Raw genomic sequence first — 21,461 nt, 5'->3', positions numbered from 1 at the left:
AGTAATTTTGTGGCTGCAGCTCAGAGACTGAAGGGTTAGAGGGATTTGGTTCAGGATGGCATGCCCCTATCGCTATTCATGAGAGGAGAGACGGATCTCCAAACCCCACAGCAACTGCATGTTTGACATAACTCCACAGGGTCTCCGGTATTTTTTTTTCTTCACATCTCGCTCTGCAGTTTAACTTCATTCATTTGCTATATCAAAGAGTCTCTGGATGACTGGTGTATGTGCGTGGCCAGGTACAGGTGTGTGTTCAAGTGAGCATTAAGGGTGGCGTTCATGGGGATGGGGGTGGATGAATCGCTTGTTGTCTGGAGGTGTGTGTGTGTGTGTGTGTGTGTGTGTGTGTGTGTGTGTGTGTGTGTGTGTGTGCGTGTGTGTGTGCGTGTCAGACTGTAAACAGAGGCCAAAAGCTGTAATGAGACAAGGAGGGAGACGTAAATGACTGCCTAACAAGATGCATTGTCACAAACACAGACACATTTACGAGCATCAGTTTTACGACTAAGTTCATCCCATCTTCCTCCTCCTCTTTCCTCTCCAGACACGTCACAACTTGCTGGAGTAACCCTGTCCTCAGCTTCCATCTCCTCCAGTCCAGCCGGTCATCCTGCTCCATGGGTGGAATCTTGCTCCTGTCCCCTGGGATTTGAAGGTCAATTTTGTGAGAGGTGTGCTCCGGGATTCACCCGCGAAAACCCTCGCAGAGGGCCTCTCTCAACATGCGTGCCATGCAGCTGCCACCGGCATGGAGGCTGTCACCCGGAAACCGGTAACGAGTGAAACTACAAATCGTATTTTGCATTTACACAATGATTTGTGAACTGCCATTTTGAAGCCTGGAGTATTTGGACAAGGAGGCATAAGAATAGTTTTCTTACCTCGACCATTTATTTTCTAACATCCAAATCTAACCATGTACAATCAACCTTTAACCCTGACCATTAGTAGGTGAAAGCAAAGTTAAAAAAAAACTTTGGGTCTGGGAAACTGTAGTATGCTCAGTCGCAATGAGCTCTGAAATCCCTGGACTGGCTCCAGTACAGGTGTTTGCCTTTCATGCGGTCCCACGTTAGATAACTTTGCAGTAGACGTCAGTTTAGCTAGGTTCAGCCTCGCTCTTGTGGAAACACAAAACAGAGGTGCACACATTCATTTTCCCTGTGGTTGGGGCAACGAAAACAGGCGCAGCTCGCATTTCCTTCAGAATAACACACGTCTATGGACCACAGCTTTGCACAGAAGTGGTCTGATTGTGACACCTTATGGACAAAAACCGATGAGATTGATTGATTTATTATTTTCTTTTTAAATGTATCAATTTTTATCAAGTCTGCCTGAGGCTTATTCTGTGTCGTTGTGTGGTGCTGTGGTTTCGCGGTCCAGTCAAAAGTTGTGAACTAGCCTGATTATTTCAGAGTTGTGATTATGAGAAGCGCAACCTGCCACCTCTTGTATTGTTGTAGTAACATGCCTGTTCTATTGGAGGAAGAGGTATGATTTCTTTTTTTTTTTTAAGTTTTTTTTTTTTGGGGGGGGGGTTAGAAGTTGTGGCTTTCTACATGTATATATATGTATATATACATATATCTGAGGAGTAAAGAAAAGCTGATGTAGAACGTTGTCGTTAACCAGTGGTGTTTGCCTTGAAGGCACTTCATCACTGTCCTCACGTCTCAGATTCGGTGGCTACAGCCATCTTTTCCTTTATAGTCTCAGTCATCAAGTGATAAATCTAGAAAATGTGAGGAAGGCATAATGACTATGGTACCACTTCACTAACAACTAATCAACAACATTTCTGTTTCAGTGATTCCAGCGAAAGGAGAAAAGCCTGAAAAAGCCGGAAATATTAAATTCATAAATCAAGTGCAGAACCTTTTATATTCAAAAGTGAACTCCATCAATTTCACAGTCCATGCCGTTGTCAATGGTTATGAGGAGGGCTGTCAAAAAAGCTGAACAATGTCCTCCGCGGACATTTGTTAAGTTTAACGATATGTCTTAATATCACTTGAGTGTCTCAGCTGAGGCTTCGAAACTCCAAATTTGTACAGGGAAGACCGAGTTACAAAGGTTACATATCACATCCTTTTTGTCAGTTTTGACCTTCACACAAGTAACACTACTATCATAAAAACCACTGAAATGTTTCATCAAGCTGCTTTATGGGAAGCATGGGTTTCAGAATGTATTGACGCCATTTCAATTAGTGGACAGAGAGGTAGGATGTGCAACAGCCGCCTATTTTGTCTCTGTAATCCGTTTCTTGGAGGACTCCAAACTTCGCATTATATCGCCGGAGTGGGCTCATGAAAGCAAAAGTAAATCAGAACCAGCGCCACTTTATGACTTCAGAGACTGTTTCTTTCCATAGGAGTTTTCGCATCGCCTTTACTCCCCTTTAAATTGCCATTCAACACAATGGAGCTCGAGTAAAAAAAGACACTTTCGCAGACTGATTTAAAAGCCCACACTTTGATAAGCCGATGCTGATTATTGCCGCTCTTGCTGCTGGCTTTGGCGACACGCTGTGCCTGTTGTTTAATAGAACAGTGGAGAACGGGTTTTTTTTTGCTTTGTAGAATATAAAGTTGATCCAGGTTGCCCGTCATGAGATAGAGCCATTCTAAAGCGAAAGCTACACGAGATGAGGGATCATCAGACATTGTTGAGACACTATTTTTTGTCACTGCACTTTTGAGAGAGCTCGAGGAACAGAGAGAGATGCAGGCTGTTTGACTGAAGCATTTTTCTGGGCCTTTCTAGAGCTGACAGGCAGTCATCGTCGCTTCAAGGGAACGTAACTCAGTCATCTCTTAGGAGCATTGCAAAGCCATCACTCAAAGAGTACTGGATGACTGTACTCATACAGCAACAATCTGATTCCACAAAACTAATTTCTATAATAACAGCAGAAGCACTCAAAGTCGGGATTTAATGTACCTGACATGTTTATGGTAGATAATAACGGCAACTGCGGTTTACTTTGAGATTTGCTCCCCTTATGCAGTGTCCCGTAAATGACAAAGGTAAAACAACATCTGTTGGCTGCGTAAACAAGTCAACCTCTCTGCAGTTATTTACAAGTGCTTTTCTGGGAGTGTGTTCTATATGCACGGTCTCCTTTTCTCCCTGAGTCTTTTGCACACTATCAGACTCACGGTTTTGAACAACCCTCTCCATCTCACTCGAGCAGACAACTAGCCCATCTGATGTCCCACCCTCTATCTTTTATCTTTCCTCTATCTCACATTTCCTCTCACAGCCATCTCCCTTCCCTACCCTCCAACTTAAAGTCTCAGAGATCTGACCCAGTTAAGAGATGCCTTCAGCTTGAGCTGAAAGAGTGTGTGTCATATTTGTGGCTTCATAAGACCGGGTTTTCGTGTGTCTAAGGTCCGGGAGCGAGTCTGGTATCACTGCTTGCCTGCCTCTCCCCTAATTAGACTTGTTAAGCGCCTTTTGGCTAATGATGTCTAATTTGCTTGCAGATTTCCCGTGTCTCTCATGTCTTTCCTCAATCTGGAAGTCTCCCTCCCTCTCAGAAACCACACACACATACATTTGCTGCCTCTTATTCACCAGACTCCCCTATATTCAGCCTCTTGCTGCCTTCCTGCTCTCCCCATTCACCTTGACTTTGTTTTTTTGCATCCTCGACTCCCTTCTGTGTGGAGATCTCCTGCGTCTCCTTAGACCACATGTTAGACCTCGTTTTTTTTTTTAATAAAAACTAAAAAGTGCATTTCCTCGTTATTTCATCTTTTTTCCCTTAATCGCTTTGGCTCACTTTTTAAAGAGTCTTAATGTTTTCGAAACAGCAGTCGTCAGGGCTGTTTCATTGGATATCAAAACAACATTAGTCTGTGAGCAGACTTTCTATCAGTTTTAGTTTCTATTTTTCCAGCATGTAAGTGCTACAGTTCCTGTCAACACCACCATGTCCCTGATGCAAGGTATTTCTGTTAGATATGATCAAATTGAGCAAATATGGGCAAATTGTAGAAAAACAGACTCGAGAACAATTCAATTATCGAGTGAAAGCACAAGGATTAAAGGACTGAATGCAGAAACGTGGTAAGGACGGGACTCAAACTTCAGCTTGGCAGTCGTGTGTGTAGCTCCACACTCTATCCTCACCAACCTCCAAGTAATGTTTTCGCCTGCTAAATGAGACGCAACCGCCACCGACTGTTGACTTTTTGATGAAATGCAGTAACGCTGGGTTCCTCCATGAAGTTGTTTTCAAATGCAGTAGCATAAGAAAATACAGAAAAAAAGACATCAATCAAGAGATTAAGTACTGTATTACTCTTTGTGTGTGACCATTTTCAGTAAAAGAAAAAAAAAAAGAACCAGGAACCTCAGAACACATCATATGTTCCCTCAGATCCTCGCCCTGACTGGACAGAGCGGTTTTGGTCGCACACTCATTGATAGGCCAGTGGTTTAATGTTTTGGCTGTTGGGCGTAGGCACGAGTGTAGATGTGATGGTAGAAGTAAGTTTACTGCCGAAAAGTCTGTTTATTTTGACGTATTTCTTTAGAAATTGAAAGGTTTAGGTAAAATTTTCAGCAATCGTGACGTTTATTTTCAAGTACATACACACACACACACATGTGCTTTTTAGGATGTTTTAAAATATTTGAATGCCACAAGCGCCATGCAAATGATGAATGAGTGTTGAATATGGAACATGGTGTCCTCTGAGTCACGGATCAAAAAGCCTTGTGTGCTCTGTCCTTTGGAGTCTTCTGTTGAATAGCATAAGCTGCATATCAGAAAAGGAAGCCTAGTTAAAATTAGCCTTAGGTTTTCAAACGGATGATTATGGTAGCATGTCATGTTCTGACAGCCTGCTGGCTTTCTTATAAGAAAATAAAAAGGAGGCGAACAGCCAGCAGAAACTCTCTGTGAATCTATGAGTTCAGGTCAAGGAGAACTATCAAAGTAAGTTGATGGACACACTGTTCATCATTTGTCAGCATGCAAGCGGACCAACCTGCTGGTTTTTCTATCCGAATCTTAATTGCTGTATAATTACCTAACGACTTGTATCATCATGCAGGGGGTGCCCACAAACAAAACTGGGATGGAGTTTATACACCGGCTGCTGAGGGAAGCTGCAGCCAATGGTGCTTCATAATCATGATTTATTAACACTCTCTGGGTCGTGTCGGTTCTATTTGCTGTAGCGTAACACAACAGATTGGAAATGTTAATATTTGTGGTGGAATGAGCAAATTGCGATCGCTGAGTTCTGGGGCTGCAAGGCTGATGAAGTCAAACATATGCCCTTCATATTAAAAAAAAAAAAAAAAAGCACTGCATGTGTTTTCAGTTCTGAACAGACTTTCAATTTCAGTGTGGACTGGACCTGCCTCTGTGCAGCATATCCACTGTGGTAATTGCATATACCCCATCCATAAAATAGGGAACAGGCCATAATTCATAAACTCAAAGAGAGGGTTTGGAAAAGGGGGAGAGATGATTGTAATGTATAGATAGAACAGAGACACTCAAATTTCTCTGCAGGCTATCCTGCAGAGGAGTGCTCATTAATCACCTAAACAAATGAAACGCATGATGCTCCCGACACTCTGCTGGATATTCAGTGTTAGGGTGCTATATTAGAGCTCCACTGTTTGTCATCTTCTGTATGGTGCATCACATGTAGACACAGATAACCTCCCTCGGATGGCACTGCTTCCCAAGAATGAGCATAAAAGCTGCCACATCCACCTGATGTGCATTCAAAGACTTTTTAAGGGGTGCACCCCTTATGGGGAGCCATATTTAGGTTGGGAAACAGACAGATTTTCCTTTATTCTGATGATGCATCGAGGTTGTTTGCAGAAAGTTTTCCTTGTCTAAACTTATTTCATCAAGAAAAAGGTCAAAACCTTTTCAAATCAGCAATCTTTGACAGTGTGACTGGAAGCCAAGACAGGCAGACAGAGTGCATGCATTGTTTATCTCCCTGTTTATTTTTGTGTAAAATAAGTGCGCTGGTTGAGAGGAGATAAGTAAAGCGTGGCGAATAGGATCAGCAATAGAAATTACATGGGAAGATTCACTGCAGAATGACTTCATCTGTCTTCTTTTGCTCTTTCTCACTTCCTTTTCCCCTCACTGTCGCTCCTTATATCCCATCACGCTGGTACAGACCAGGCATCTTAGGGCTTAGCCTGCAACAAACACGGCCCACCAGAGAGATTAAGGACTGAATAAACCGGCGTTAGAGCCAGCTTTTCCTCCACATCAGTTCTTCTGCCTCAACATTCTCTCAAAGAGTTTTCTAACTAATGACCTCAGAGGGATGAAGATGGCATTTAAGCAGGCATTTGGGAAATGCACACCCTGACTTCCTCTTTCTAATTCCAAAGTGGCTGTTTGCTGGTGAGCACTGACTCACACTACTTCCATGTAAACTTAGCATTTAAATGAGTATTGCAATGACCAGTATGTTTCGTCATTTATTCCTTTGTGCTCTAATTGATGGAGTAAGGCACTCCCGGTGATGGCCTTTACGAGCCAGACCTGAATTTATCTCACTGCAGAAGCCTCTGGTGGTTTACTCTCCGTTAGAAACTAAGAGCAAAAAAAAAAGAAAAAGCTTTAGTTTCCCATCCTCCTCCAACATAATTCTGTGGGCGTGACATTTAGCTATGCAAAAACCACTCTGCATTATTCAAAAAATTTGGCCCCACACAAATGTCAAAGTAAGAAACAAGCATTTGCTGTAATGGAACAGTACAAGGAACAGAAAGATGTTTTTTTCCATTTGGGGGTCTTGAAGCGGACGCATGTGCAAGTATGGTTGGTTTTCTTCATAGCCACAAGATTAGAGCCACCTTTTCTTTCTTCTTTTAAAGTCCTGAAGACACTTATTCAATCAAACTGGGCAATTATCTGGTTGAAGGCAGAAGGATGAGCAGCATGGATTTACTAACATAAACAAAGATCACCTGTCTGGTTGATCTGGCTCCTTTTAATTATTAAATGACACACCTAAGCCCATCTCATAACATAAGTTCTTTAAACCCTTATGTTCATGTAATGTTAAAAACTGGGCATCGCAGCCTTACACCTACCTACTTCTGTTTTATTACATAATAATGGAAAATTAACCGAAAGACTGCTAACTGAAATAAAACAAATGTCAAATTCATCCTATTTTCCATTTGAATTATTAGGCAAGCAGGTATGGGATTTACATGGGTGAGACAAATGTAGAATATTTTCATTTCTGCACTGACACATTGGCACTGATTTTAACAAGGCACACAAGACAACTCATTCTCACTCCCAACTTGGCACATAATGATGCTTGCTGTCAGTTTTCGACTCACTCTGTGCCCCTTAAGCATAAATACAAGGAACTGCTATACTCCAGAGTGTGTAACAGCTACATTTCTCGATAGCACAAAATGTCGCAGTTTTAAAGTGAAAGTTAGTAAATTGTCAATTTAGAATTTGAAGGATACAAAATCATGACCTATGTCTATATTTTGGAGAGGAATGTTTACCTCTGTTGAGATCCCTAAAAACACCCATAGAGAGGTAGAAGAGAATGGCCGGTGGCAGTGATCACCCAAAGATCAGAGCCTGAGCTCTCAGTCATCTCAGTTAGTCTCTCCACTTTGTTGAGATATTTTAATCAAACCAAAAAGCTGGACCCAATACAGGATAGGCAGACAAAAAGACTAAAATGACCAAGCAGGAAAAAAGTTCATTTTGTATCCACCTCATGTCATGTAAGTGTCAGATAAAAGTTCTACACTTGTTGTTAATCGCTTGAATATTCAAACAAAATCGCAATATTCAAACACATTCAGTTTGGATAGGACTTTTGCAGTTCCAGTGATAGATTTGGCAACATTTCGAGAGCATAAATTGCACAAAAATCAACATTAAATAATTGATCCCACCCCTTTGTAACAAGTAGTTGACCCAGAGCTTCAGTGAGACAACATGACCCGCAGCTGCTGCTGTGAAGGTTCCCATCCCCGATACCCGCGGGGGCCACGGCTATAACAATTTAGCTGACAGCCTCTATACACAAAACAGGAATTGATGCATTTATTTTCCTCAGTCGCACCATGACAAAACATATTTCCCCTGTCATCCATATTGCACACATTATATATGGGGTTGAACACAACATACTGTCCCTCCTTTTCTCCCTCAGCATCCCTCCTTCTCTCCTCTGCAGCCGTCCATTTAGACCTCGGTGACAAGCCACATCTGCAGCACTCGCAGTGTGTCTGTGTTAAATTAGACAACAGCGTCGCCGTGAAACCATCCTGCAGCAGATTTAAGCCAGCCTCTACCCCCGAGGCCTTTAGGGGGGCAGGCAAAATATTTTTTCTCTGTCTCTTTTTTACTTCCCCCCTCTCCTTCATTAAAACAGGGTGTTCCCATGCATTAGTAAATAGATTTTCTCAGCCTGAAGCTTTTTTCTGTGGCGGTCTTGAATAGCTTATGTTTAGACATCACACCCATGCTGTCATTTCGCTTATACTATACAGAAAATAAATAGAAAAAAAAGCTGTCTACCATTATAATTCAGATTTTCTTCCGTTTGTGCTGCAGGGGCCAAATGAAAAGTTGCCGGAACACTCGTACAACTCGCACGGCCATGGGTTACTTTGAACCCATGTGACTTGTTTATCAAACACCCCACATGTTGCCCTTCTTTCCCAGAGAGACCTCCCAAGATGGTGCAGAGTGACGTGAGATGATCCGTTCAGCAAAATAAATCTGGAGACTTTAGACGCAAGAAAGTGGAAACAGAAGAGAAGTCGGCTCTGATCTTTTCCTAAACAAAAACCCATTTCTCCTTGGATTTTCTCTCTCACTTTGCTGTCTCCATCTGGCGTTAAAGCCAATGCAAGCCCCTGCAAACAGTGATAACCACTATCTTTTGAGGAGCTACTCTTGGCACGTTGTGTGAGAGGAACACTGAACAATGGTCAAGTACAAACCAACCCAGTCAGCTGAAAGAATCTGGAAAGGGTTAGAACTGTCTGTTTGCATTCCTGCAACTATCACACAATCATGTATTCCAATGTATTCCTGTCCTCAGCAAGTGGCTTCATTAATGAAGCGCATTGGTTCTGAATGTGTGTGTATTTCTGTAGAGAGGCTGCGTTCAGAAGCACAATGAAGGGATGGAGCGCAGGGGGAATATTTTCTGGGAGAAAAGAGCTCTATGGGGTGTGACGTGTATATGAGAACAACTCGAGCCTACTTGTTTCCTATACAGAAATATTGCTTTCCCATCACAGAACAGACAAGCAGAGTTCAGGCAGAGAGCAGGGGCGCTGAAGTGCAAAGCAGCACAGCTGAAAGAGGAGCAGCACGAGAGGCTGAGAGCAGAATAGCCGGATTGTGTGGATTTGTTAAAGTGTTCATAATGTGCAGCTCCAAAGGGAGATTCACAGAAATCCCAATTGCTTACGGCTGAATGAACACTGATTGAACACTCATTGATTCATTAATGGAATTATTCTTCAGAGGCATTACAAAGCAAGGGTGATTAGCATGTCGATAGGGGATACCTTGTGAGGAGGGATCCGGCCATTCAGCGACATTTTGTGATGCATGGCGTTAGCTTTTGTGAGGAGCCGGTGGAATGATAATGGTGTCGAGGAGGCCCTCAGTGGCTCTACTGCCTCATATCACGCTCAGTCATCTTCACACTCGGTAAAGTCAGCACATTTCTGCTGCTATTAGATTTACTATGGCTCATTGGGGATTGACAGCGCACACCATCAGTGTCATTGTGTGCCTTGTGAAATTCAAGAAAGATTCACTTCTTTAGGCTGGGAACAATCATTATTACTAAATTCTGTGTTTAATGACTGGCATTTCACGCTTAAAGTTACATATTGTTCACCTCGCTTCGCCAAAAAAGATCCAATCGCTTCTTGCCAGAAGTCCACACTTCATCTGGCAAGAGGATAATTGTTGCCCCCAATGGATGAGGGATCAGTTAAGCTTTGTGACTGTTATTCTATCTCATGTGTCTGATTTTTTTTCAGGTGATGACTTAACAGGGCTTTATTTAGCAATGTGAGACACTGGTTGCATTGACCTCAAAACAACAAGCAGTCATTTCTCAGGTGGTGTGAGCTGATTTTAAAATGCACACCAAGGAGCTTCTCCCTGAATCATCCCGTAGGCTAAGAGAGAGAGATGGGAAATTTTAATGAGGTCTCTGTGAATTTATATTTGCAGTGCATCAAGATCGTATTGGTGGTGTTCTCTAGAAAATCAAAACTCAATTAGTTTTATCTATCTGCACCAGAGTCAGTTGAGAAACTTAAATTTGCCCAATTATTCTTTTAAATTGTACAGTGTGTTCCTTGAGTGAATAAAAACAGAAAAACACCTTGTGCAGAATAAATTGATTGTTTTTTTTCTTCTTTACACAGAAATACACATTATTTCTTAGAGTGTGAGGGCCAAAATGTTTTTAATATTTGTTCTAATGACTACTCATTAAGATTTGAAAATAAATACAGTTTGTCAGCTTCTTCCCATTTACTTTTTGGAATTTCAAATTAAGGCTTAAGGTTAAGGCTTATTTCTCTTCTTTGCTCTGTTAATTTCTCTCAGTCTGTTAATAAAGTTGAGCGCCTCATTATATTGGATTTTTTTTTTGCTGAATGATCTCAGATCTGGTTGCACTCGGTTACTTTTAAGAATTTGTGGGTCTAATTGTCTCAGACTGTGACGTTAGGGCCGCCCTGGGTCACTGAACTGCAGCTGGAGTATTCTCAGCCTTGCTATTTATCAGTCAAGCAGTGCACTCCCATATTAGATTGGTGTCTTCACTTCTCTGGATATTTCCTCTTTGTTTTCAGAAATTTGTGACTGTTGTCATAATTCAGCACTGCCTGTAGCTTAATGGATTTAAAATGTAGTATGATCTACTCTGGGAATTCACCAGCGGTATAGTTAATGTACATGGAAATCAACACATAGAAAGTAATTCAAAGCTGCAAGTTATGTCTCTTTCTTTTAGCTTTCAAAACAACAGTTGTGTTTTGGACATCATAGAATTGCTAATCTCTCCCACTTGGTGGGGGAATTGCTTTACTTCTTGAAGGTCTTTCCAGCATTTGGCTCACATATTTCCCAAAGCAATTATAGTCAGGGTGAATTTAGTTGTCTTCTGCTCTCCATGGTGGGCTGTGGGGAATGTTTTTTTTTTTTTCCTTTTTTGTTTTTTCTATGAAATGTGAGCTGTGGAATATCTCATGGCCAGAAACGCAGCGCCCTCTGCTGCCAGTGAGAGACATCTTCTCTGGTATTTATGTGTAAAACATTTAGAACCAGGTGCACATGTGTGATAAAAATGTGTGATCGCTACTCTCCCCTTTGTGTTTCAGGTGTGTGTGAGTGCTCAGACTTCACTACCGGCATGACCTGTGAGCACTGCCTGGATGGTTACTATGGCAATGCCTTGATTGGCACGCCTGGTGATTGTCTGCCTTGCCCTTGTCCAGACCGTAGCAGCTGTGCCCAAATTGCAGAGACAGGACAGGTGTTCTGCACCAACTGCCCGGCAGGACAGACAGGTGACATGAGCTTCCAGCTATTTAAAATGAATTGAATAGACAGTAAACAAAGCAAATAATGAGCATTATGTCAGGAGCCAAACAATGAGAATTATTCCGCATGACAGCTTGGTACTGAAGACCGTGGCCTCAAAGCAGCACATTCGCAGTCGCTGTCATTCCACAGCAGATTGCCACCTGTGACTCTGACGCATTCAACATGAGTTTTTAATTTAATCATAACTGACTGAGTTAACAGCAGAATGGCCTCAGTCATTCATCGAATTCCCGCCCAACTCTTTCACCTTTCCCCCATGTGTAGGGATGCGCTGTCAGATGTGTGAAGACGGTTACTATGGTGAACCCCTGGGACAGTTTGGGACAGCTCGACCATGCGTGAGATGCAACTGTAATGGCAATGTGGATTTCAACGCAGTGGGAATTTGTGACCACATCACGGGGCGGTGTTTGAAGTGCCTGGGGCACACGGAGGGGGACCACTGTGAGCGGTGCCAGCGGGGTTTCTACGGCAATGCCCTAAGCCAAACAGCTGACCAGAAGTGCAGGCGTGAGTAACTGAGAGTGGACTGAAATGGAATGATAATCTATTAATGCATACTTTATGTTGAAAACTGGTTTGGGAATGGGAGGGAGATCTGTTTCCTATAATAAAATAATGAAAGTATTTTCTTGCTGACAGAAATGTGTTGTTGCTTGTTGTTGTTTTCCTTGAAAGTTTGTGCTTGAAGAGAAACGCACAAACTTGAAACGCTCCAGTACACAACACTCAGAATTATTCAATGTTGTGCTACATGCGGAGAAATAAAAAGGTTTCAACATAGAAATACAAGTAAACTCAGATTCTGAGCGTTTCAATCAATAGTAAAGAGGAGCTGTAACTGTAAAAATCTTGAACTAGTAAATCAGGCTTTGTACCTGCTTTTAGAATTCCTGGTGAGATTCGTCTGTTTACAAGAGAAAAATAATGCACATTCAATTTATTTCGTTTATTTTTTTTCAGTTCAGCAGTTTCAGTCCACAAGTTGCTCCATAAGTTGCTTTTATGTTGTGAAAAGCAAAAGGTGAAAGTAAGACAAACAGATGGCCAATGTTCAGATATCTCAAAAAATACGAGTTATTGGATTGGACAAAATTCAACTAAAACTCCAATAAAGTTATAAAGGGAGACAGAGATCCAAAGAGTAATAGCTGCAATGCGTTCATCCTTTGATTTCCATATCTATTCCTCATACTTCAGCTCACCGCGTAACCCCCAGTTGGATTTGCCTGCAGAACACCATTGCAGAGGGATCCTTGAGTTTCCCTTCTGTTGTCTGTCATTTCCTCTCACTTTCCCTCCAGCGCTCAAATGAGATGAAACTAATAAGATATTCCAAATGATAAGGTGATACATGAAAATGTAAGGCGTCAACAATATAACATTATCTTTTTTTTTTAACATGAGATTGCTTTATTTGTTTCATCTAGCATGCAGCTGCAGTTCCGCTGGAACCTCTGGGTATGTAGATGAATGCCACCCTCTGACAGGAAATTGCAATTGTCTCGGTCATGTGACCGGACGGGATTGCACTTACTGTGAAGTTGGCTTCTTCAACCTTCAAGCAGGCATTGGATGTGAAAGGTAAACAGATCCCCACTGCAATTCAAAGTGGATCTACATGAAAATATATAACAACAAGGTTTTAGAAAATTGAATATGTCATTAAAGATATTGTTTCCCATGCCTGCCTTAGGTGCAAATGTAATCCAATTGGCTCATCATCGATGGCATGCCATCCAATCACAGGGGAGTGTTTGTGTCGCGCTGGAGTGGAGGGGAGACTGTGTGAATCTTGCCATGTAGGCTTCTATGGATTCTCCTCACGAGGTTGCAGAGGTACAATACTTTACCTCAGGCTTCATAACTCCACTATATTCCATCCTTTAATCCTCTGATACAGGTCACCTATGAAAGCATTTCTAGCTTGAAATTCTATTCAAAATTTTTATCTGTTTCTCCGCTCCTCTCCCATCTCCCGGTGGTGCTATCTCGTCTCATCCAGCCTGTAACTGTGACCCGATGGGCTCCGTTTCTATGCAGTGTCACAATAACGGCACCTGCCACTGCCGCCAGGGCTTTGTGGGTTACAAGTGCGACAAATGTGAGCTGAATTATTTCCACAACCGAGCCACTCACCAGTGTGAGGAATGCCCAGTTTGCTATGGCCTTGTAAAGAAACAGGTGAGTTGATTTAAGATAGTTTATGGACTGATAATGGCATTCAGGACTCCAGAATCAGAAATTTTATCAAATGCTGCATTAATCCAACGACTGTATGCAACAGATGTTTTTTTTTTTGTTCCTTTCTTTTAACCAAAAGTTATCAAATGATGCCATCCGTTTAAATTAGGAGGCTGAAATTTTCTAAGCTCTGAATACACCAAATATCATACAATGCGTTTTACCAGTATTCTATTATTCTGTGATTACTTCAAAACAGAGTGGTCAGACATCTCTTTGAGGTGCTGTGAAAAGGCCGATGATGACACATTCCTTCAGGCGCCAAACTCACACAACCTCATCTCATTTGCTTTATCTCTGACAAGCAGAATTTCAGGACAGACTGTGTTTTAACCGACTTATGTCCGTATTTCACCATCTTTTAAGGTTTCTTGCAAGATGTCGCATGCCTTCTGTTACTCTGTGGTTGAGAGAGCAGTTTTCTTTTTGGTCTATTGGGACAGCAGCAAATACTTTTCAAAATTTGCACTGCAACTAATTAATTTCCCCTTTAGATTAACAAAACACTAGTACTAGTGCTTGGTGCTCAGGGGGAGGGCAGTCTCTGCCAATCAAAAAGTTGGCGTTTTTTTTTTCCGGTTCCAAGTGCAAGACATTAATCCCCACTTTGCCTCCGAGGTGTCCATCGGTGTGTGGATGTGTGTCATAAAGACAAGAACACCGTTAGAACCAGTAAAGTGGTGAAGAAATATTTCTTATCCTGTGATTTCAACAGGTGATTATAATTCGGATATAGTACAAGAGCAGTAGCCTTGAAAGACTGAGCCTTTAAGAGGCAAAGGTGGGCAGAAAATCTCCAGGATGTCAAAAAATGTGTGAGGAAATCATTGAATTCTTTTAAAGCAATATTTCTTAAAGAAAGATGCAAGGGATTTGCATGTCTCCATATGCAGTGCAGAGCATCATTAAATGCTTCAGCCTTATGTTAACCTCGTCCGGTTGCATTGACCTCTGTGGGCTCTGAGTCATCTTGGATGGAACGCCACACTCTGCGTCCGCGTGTTGAGGTCAAATGGATCAGGATTCCGCAACTTTTTCGGAAGAAATTAACACCTCGTGCCTCGGAGCAAAAGCAAGAACAGCCGTACAGATTCTCATCAGCACGAGTCCAAAAAACCAGGGTGTGTGATGGCACCGTGTTTTATCGGGGCCCAAGGGGAATATGATGAGACAAAATATGAAATGTCTCTGGTTTATACTGTCTGCCATGAATTGAAAGGCAAAACAAGCGAAGGCATTTATGTTTTTTTCTATTACTGCCCTTTCTATACTGTTCCAACTTAATCATGATTTAGACGTGCATAAGTATCTAAAAAAAGGTATCTTGTCTGACTGAATGGTCAATTCAATTTACACTTTAAAGTAGGAGCAAATCCTATCATAATTTCTCTTTGGAATTGAATGAAATAACATTAGAAAGAGGAGGCACAAAGGAATATACATTCAAATTAAGCACCAGTCTCTCCCGCCCCAAATGTGAATTACTTGTGTGGATGTACTTTTGCCCCTGTACTGAATCTTCATTCTTTTCATCTTTCCCCATTTTCCCTTATGTTCACATTTTGTTTTTACACATTTCTATGTTGATCATTTGGTTGCTGCACTAATTCATTTAAATATATTCCACACCTACATAGTGTTACTTGGCTCTTGATATTATGAGATGCATTTTCTTGAAATAGCACAGTCCCCCCTGAGCATTCCTTTGTAGACCCTCACGACAGCCATATGGCTCCTTTGTATTTTGAGATTGCAAGCAAACAGTGGATGTGCAGTGAGACAGAGACATTTGCCCTAATGATCTCCTGAGCTGCTTCTTTCTGTCCCCTTAGATTTGTTGCAACCCCATTTACGCTAACAGGCCGTGTCCCTGGATTTGCCTTCTGAGGACAATCCAATACCGCCGACATGTTCGGTCTTTTTTCTGCACGCATTCTTGTCCCCGCTAAAGTGGCTGTATGTTCTCTGCAGACCAGCTTGCACCTGTGTGAATGCATGCTTTGATTTCTACGGTGTTAGCAATTCAGTGAACATCCCAACCCTTGTCTGTTCTGAACACCTGCAATTACTCTTGCTGTCCTCGGCTTCCCTCTGTTCCCCCTTTCTGCCTCTCGCACTCCCTATCATGCTGCTTGTACTTTCCTTTGGCTTAAACATTAAACAGATAACAGACTAACAAGCTCAAAGAAAGAATGGGGAAAAAAACAGGCATGTAAAAGAAGAGAGAATATCAATAATATAATAGAATCATGAAAACATACTGCAGGCAAGAATATAAGCAAGAATAAAGGAAGAGAATATTTCTAAAGAATTAAAATCATGCTTAATAAATATACTCAGTTACATTTCTGGGAACCTGGGGTTAGAATCAATGGACTGAAATTGGGAACTTAACAACATCAAGGTTGCTAAGTAATGGGATTAATAACACGTCAGCAAAGAGATCCAGATCTGGATCATTAAATACCACGGTTTACAGATCGGTGCCAATCACATCACCTTCATTACATTTTCGGACCCGACTTCAAGTCTCTTCAAAGTCTAATCTAGTTATATCCTACAACCATTTCCTCGGCTGCATACGACACAGAGAACAGTGAGTGAATCCAGATATGAAAACTGCATTCCACCCTTATCACATTGTTGATATTCATTTATTCATTGCTTTTGTTGAAATGTTACATTTTGATGTTTTGCTTTGCTAAGAATTGCAGTCACCTCTCAGTCACTGCTTCTGGATGAACAAATGCAGTTATTTTGTTTTCTTTTTGGAGGGGAGAGGTTCTTCCTTAGCCTTCCAAAACCTGCATTTCGTATTGACGCCTTCGAATAATGATGCTTTTTTTTTTCAGGCCGAAAAGCTTCAGACTCGCCTACAGGATTTGGAGAAGCTCCTGTCTCACTTTGATTGCCGAGGTAGATTTGGAAAGCAGCACCACCTGCTGAAGTATCACATGGCTCGGCTTTATGAGCATGAGCACCAGAGGGAAGATACTTTTCCCAATGCTCTGGAGGATTTTCTGGCCTTCCAAGGTACAGCAGCCAAAAGCCGAGATAATTCCACTCAGCCTGTCACTCTTTTTAATGTTTCTTCTTTGGTCATGACATCTTAGAAGACACATGAGGGTTGCTTTGTGAAACATAAAGCTAGCTTATTTGCCATTAAACTGCTGTGTCACGTTATGGCTGCGAGAGGATAATGTGCCATATCAGTACATGAAAGACCAGTGAGCATAGCCAAGAAAATCTGATGTGAAGCAACCTCCGGCTGTCTGCAAATGGGCTGTTGCTCTGTCTGTGTCTCCTCCGTGTGACGCTTTAACATATGCGACGCAACAAAGCGATTAAATCAGGATGCAAGCAACAATACCAACCTCTCCCAATTACTTTAACACAATGCTGATATATCCTCATTATCTTTGGAGGGGAACAGGCTTACAGGCTCAGCTGCACAGGCCAAATGGAGACAAATCATAACAATATAGAACAAGGCACCATGTGACCAACTTAATCCCTATTTATGTGACAGGCAGTGCATCTCTAATCCCTGGTTTATTATGATTATAGTTGCAATCAGGATAACAGTTCTCTAACAATCTGCCTTTTAACACCCACATTGCATACACGCACATTCCAGCCATGCCTTTTAAGACACTAGATGGCTTTGTAATGATTCAATGAGCATTTGGGAGCCACTGGCTCACTGCGTGGGCACACAGAGGCAGAACAATCCATACTGGGCACACGCAATCTCATTTTATGAAACAAAGCGGAACAGTATGTGACAAACTGAAGCAACAAACCAGGCATACTGTACTTATTGTACTCACCTCCACAGTTGCTATGCAGTCAGTTAGATTAGAAATGCCAAAGAATGTGAAGTCTAACAAAGGTGTGAGAATTTGGACAGACTTCCATATGGTTTGTGTTTTTCTGCCTGCTGATAGACAGCAGGGACAGTAGTCTTTCCATCGATTAGCACGATATATGACAGGTGAGAATGAGCGATGGTTACAAGCTACAAGGAGTTGGAAAAAATGCCACTCTTAGTGAAATGATCCGTCAAACACCTAATGTGGCTTTATTTCCTTTATTGTTTCAGAGGCACGTGAGGCCTTCATAAAACAATTTTCCTTGCTGGAGGATTCTGCCGGCACACTTTTAGCCCAGCTGCATGGCATTACCTTCACTTTGAACTGCAGCATCAGCACAAGAGAGGAAGAGGGGAAGGACGGGGAGAAGGATGAAAGGAGTAGAGATGTGTGCCAAACCTTCACAGACACTCTACTCATGATCAGAGCGTCGGAGAAGCAGCTAAAGCAGGCAACACAGGACCTGGGCAACATGGTAGGTAACTCAGGTGTTCTGTGCCTGTTACACTGAATTTGCACAGTTAGCACGTGCAGAAAGGCTGACAATGAAACTGTCATATTTGTCAAGGAAACCTGGAAAATAGAAATATTGAAATAATTTTACTTTATGTGAGTAAACATTTAAGATTTTACACTATTTCTGGGTCAGCAAACAAATTGAAGCAAATGTATGTCATTGACTGTGTTAACTTTGTTCTAAAGATCAGATTTCATCTCTGTTTAGTCAGAAAACTCCATAATAGTCACAGATATTTATCAGCTCCATCTGCAATAAGCATGTAAGCAAGGAAGTCAAGTGGGCGACTATCTTTTGTTCCTTTTCGAGTGCGATGGTGCTATGAACAACTAATGCTTCAGGTCTCTGTTCAAGTATCACTTAGATTTTTAGTGAAAGTGACTGATCGTTAATCTACAAAATTTAGGCCTTTCTTGGTGTCGCCTCAAAACCTGTATCGATGAGGGCTACATGGCACTCCAAAAACAAATGATCCAGTTGTATCCAAAGCACGATCAGGCAGACGGAAAGTGAGCGCAGTATCACAAAATCATTACATCAAGCTTTGTTCACTGAGAGAAAGGCAAGCTCATCAATTTTTAAAATAAAGAGCATCAGACTCCAAACAGCAAAAGTCTTATCAAAAGAAGGTATTCTAGAAGAGGCCATAGACGATTAGGTAGCGGTTCCTAAAGCACTTCTCAGGAGGCGAAATGAGGCCGAACACTTTGTAAAACACAACAGCATCCACAGTGGATGACTGACAAAAAGTCCTCTTTAGGGTTCCTTCTCACAGAGATTTCAGGCAGTAACAGATGGCTGTATGTGAGGGGACAAACAAACAGGAGGCAGAATGATATTACAGTGGATGCAGTAACGGATTTAGAGGGTGTATCAAATGATTTAACTACACCGTGACCAAGGAGACGTAGATCTCCTTTCCATAGAGACATACTATACTAGATGTACTTCAAAGCTTCGTAAAGTTTGACTAATTGAAAACCAAAGCCAACCAGGAAGCGCTTACTGTCATGGCAGCTTAGTCTCACCAGAAAAGTGTAATACTTACATGCGTCCACATGTCCGAACCATTTTAACTGTCGTGACGGTAATGCGTCCTTTCATGTCAAATTAAATGAATCTAAAATCATATATGGTACAACAATGTAGATTTTTTTTTTTTTTTTTTGTAACCTTCTGCCATGTATTCTGTAACATGTAGACCTAATTCTGACCTCAGGTTTGAAACTAACCGTTTATCTGAAACACCTTACCTTAAACTTTTACCGGTGAGCTCAGTAGAATAGTTAGAATAGTATGGGATAGTCAGGGGAAAAGAAGTTGAAAAGTATATAACGACTGTTGAAAAGGTTGTGCAAGTTAAGTCTCAAACCAGCAATGGATGGCAGTGGATAAGAGCCATTCCCCCTGACCTCCTAAGAAGAATTGGAGGCCAAGAACTATATACGCAAGCAATTTTTGTGGAAAGTTGACACCATTTCATAGCAACACGTATTGAGGCGTAAGATGTTGATATGCTGATAAATTGAAACTTAAACTGCATCTGTGTAGGCTACAGAGTAATAAAAACTTTGCAGTAATTATACAAAATGGTGAAATGGCAACATTTACGCTGTGGATCAGTGTAGCTTCTTCGTGATCTGTCGTGAGATCAGATTGGTCGTGGACTTCCCAACGCGGTCACCTGACGTTAGCAACATTGGACGCTTACGGAGGCTCATATAGAAAAAAAAAAAAACATTTTCAATTTAAGTTGGGTAAAAAAAAAAAGGCTTGGGAGTCCAAGCATGTCAAGATCATGCCGATGTGGAAAACCAAAAACTAACAGACAAACTGATGAAGGTATCTTACGATTTGTAATAATAATAATAAAAAATAAAAAGATGGGACTAAATTGGAAACAGTGCTTTCACACTGATGGGTATTTCATTTCATAAAGTACTCTGGATAGCTAAAATACCAGTGTTCTTACCATTCACTACAAGCATTTTTGTGGAAATGCTTGTAACACAATCGATTTCTTGTGCTCATTTTGGTACGCTGCAGTATTGCTTCTTTGTATAAATCCACAAAGATTTCCCAAAGCGAAAACAATATTTTCCTCCCTCTTGTCACAACACCACCCTCCTCCACCTGAGTGGCAAACTACTGCCTTTGAAAAAGACAATCCGACCAATGTTTGATGGACACTCAAATTAACAACTTGTTCTTCGCCCATTGGGAGTCTCTTCATTCTCTCTGTATGAAGCTTTATGGAATCTATTATGGACACTTCTGCCAAGTGATTTAGGTTTGGTGAACCATGTTATTTAGGTTTGATGAGTGAGCTTGTTTTGCCAATATATAGCTCCGTCTTTATGATTGTGTGTCTGCGTGTGGGCGGAAATAATGTACAACCGCAGTCCTTATCACTTGAGCAAGCCCGAAGCAGCAGCAATTTATAATTCCAAATTAATAAGCTGAGCAGACTCCCAAAATGAAGAAATAATGCAAAAGTGTCAATTGTTAATTCAGTTTTCACATTTTATTTGCATTTTCCAAATTAAATGTCACTCATGGAAGGACTCTGCATTCAACTGTGTGCACATTAGAATTATCAGGGCGAAAGGCGATATAATTTTTGCTTCCAAATGTTCTTGCTTTCAACTTTTTACATATATTTAATAGTTCGTTGTTGGAATATTGTTATTTGCCAAACTTGATAAACTTCAGTCAAGTTTCGGAGAAGATCCTTTAATTCTTTCCGAATGGACTGCAGCCCATTTCAAATGGTCAAAGATTCTCTGACAGCAAACAGCACTGTGTCTTTAAAAAAAAGGCCCACCGGAGTGTGAAGAATCCTTTAATTATTTTATGAATTCATTAAAGCTGCAAAAATAGTTTGAAGTCTCTACAAGGCCTGACTTTTCATTTCTCATACCTGTTCAATATGTTGCTTTCCCTCTCTGCCACTTTTAACAGATCATTCCTTTTGAAGCGATGTCGGCACCTAACAAGTGGAACATTATTGTCAATGATTCACTGGTTCTAATGAAAAGGTAAGTCTCGTCAAAGGGCTTTTAGCAGTCAATTAAAAAGCGAGGACCGCTCCGGTAATCTGGGGATATCTGCTGGCCTTTTTCTTTCTTTCTTTCTTCTTGGCTTGTCACTTACAATGTGGTTAGACCACTGTGATGCGATGCTCTCGGCTGCACAG

The 21,461-nt window shown here is 41.4% G+C and overlaps 1 protein-coding gene across 1 annotated transcript in view; it reads left to right on the top strand.

Annotated features, from left to right (window-relative positions):
• Positions 1-21,461, top strand: part of lamc3 (laminin, gamma 3) — a 123,907-nt gene that overhangs the window by 93,112 nt on the left and 9,334 nt on the right. Inside the window, exons 12-20 of the mRNA XM_075455921.1 lie at positions 548-775; positions 11,407-11,595; positions 11,897-12,142; positions 13,063-13,216; positions 13,329-13,471; positions 13,638-13,816; positions 16,729-16,909; positions 17,979-18,223; positions 21,227-21,303. Coding sequence (XP_075312036.1) covers positions 548-775; positions 11,407-11,595; positions 11,897-12,142; positions 13,063-13,216; positions 13,329-13,471; positions 13,638-13,816; positions 16,729-16,909; positions 17,979-18,223; positions 21,227-21,303 — 1,642 coding nt within the window. The remainder of the gene's footprint in view (positions 1-547; positions 776-11,406; positions 11,596-11,896; positions 12,143-13,062; positions 13,217-13,328; positions 13,472-13,637; positions 13,817-16,728; positions 16,910-17,978; positions 18,224-21,226; positions 21,304-21,461) is intronic.

This window comes from Odontesthes bonariensis, chromosome 22 (assembly GCF_027942865.1).
Source record: "Odontesthes bonariensis isolate fOdoBon6 chromosome 22, fOdoBon6.hap1, whole genome shotgun sequence".
Taxonomy (NCBI): domain Eukaryota; kingdom Metazoa; phylum Chordata; class Actinopteri; order Atheriniformes; family Atherinopsidae; genus Odontesthes; species Odontesthes bonariensis.
This window is presented reverse-complemented; position numbering and strand designations above follow the sequence as displayed.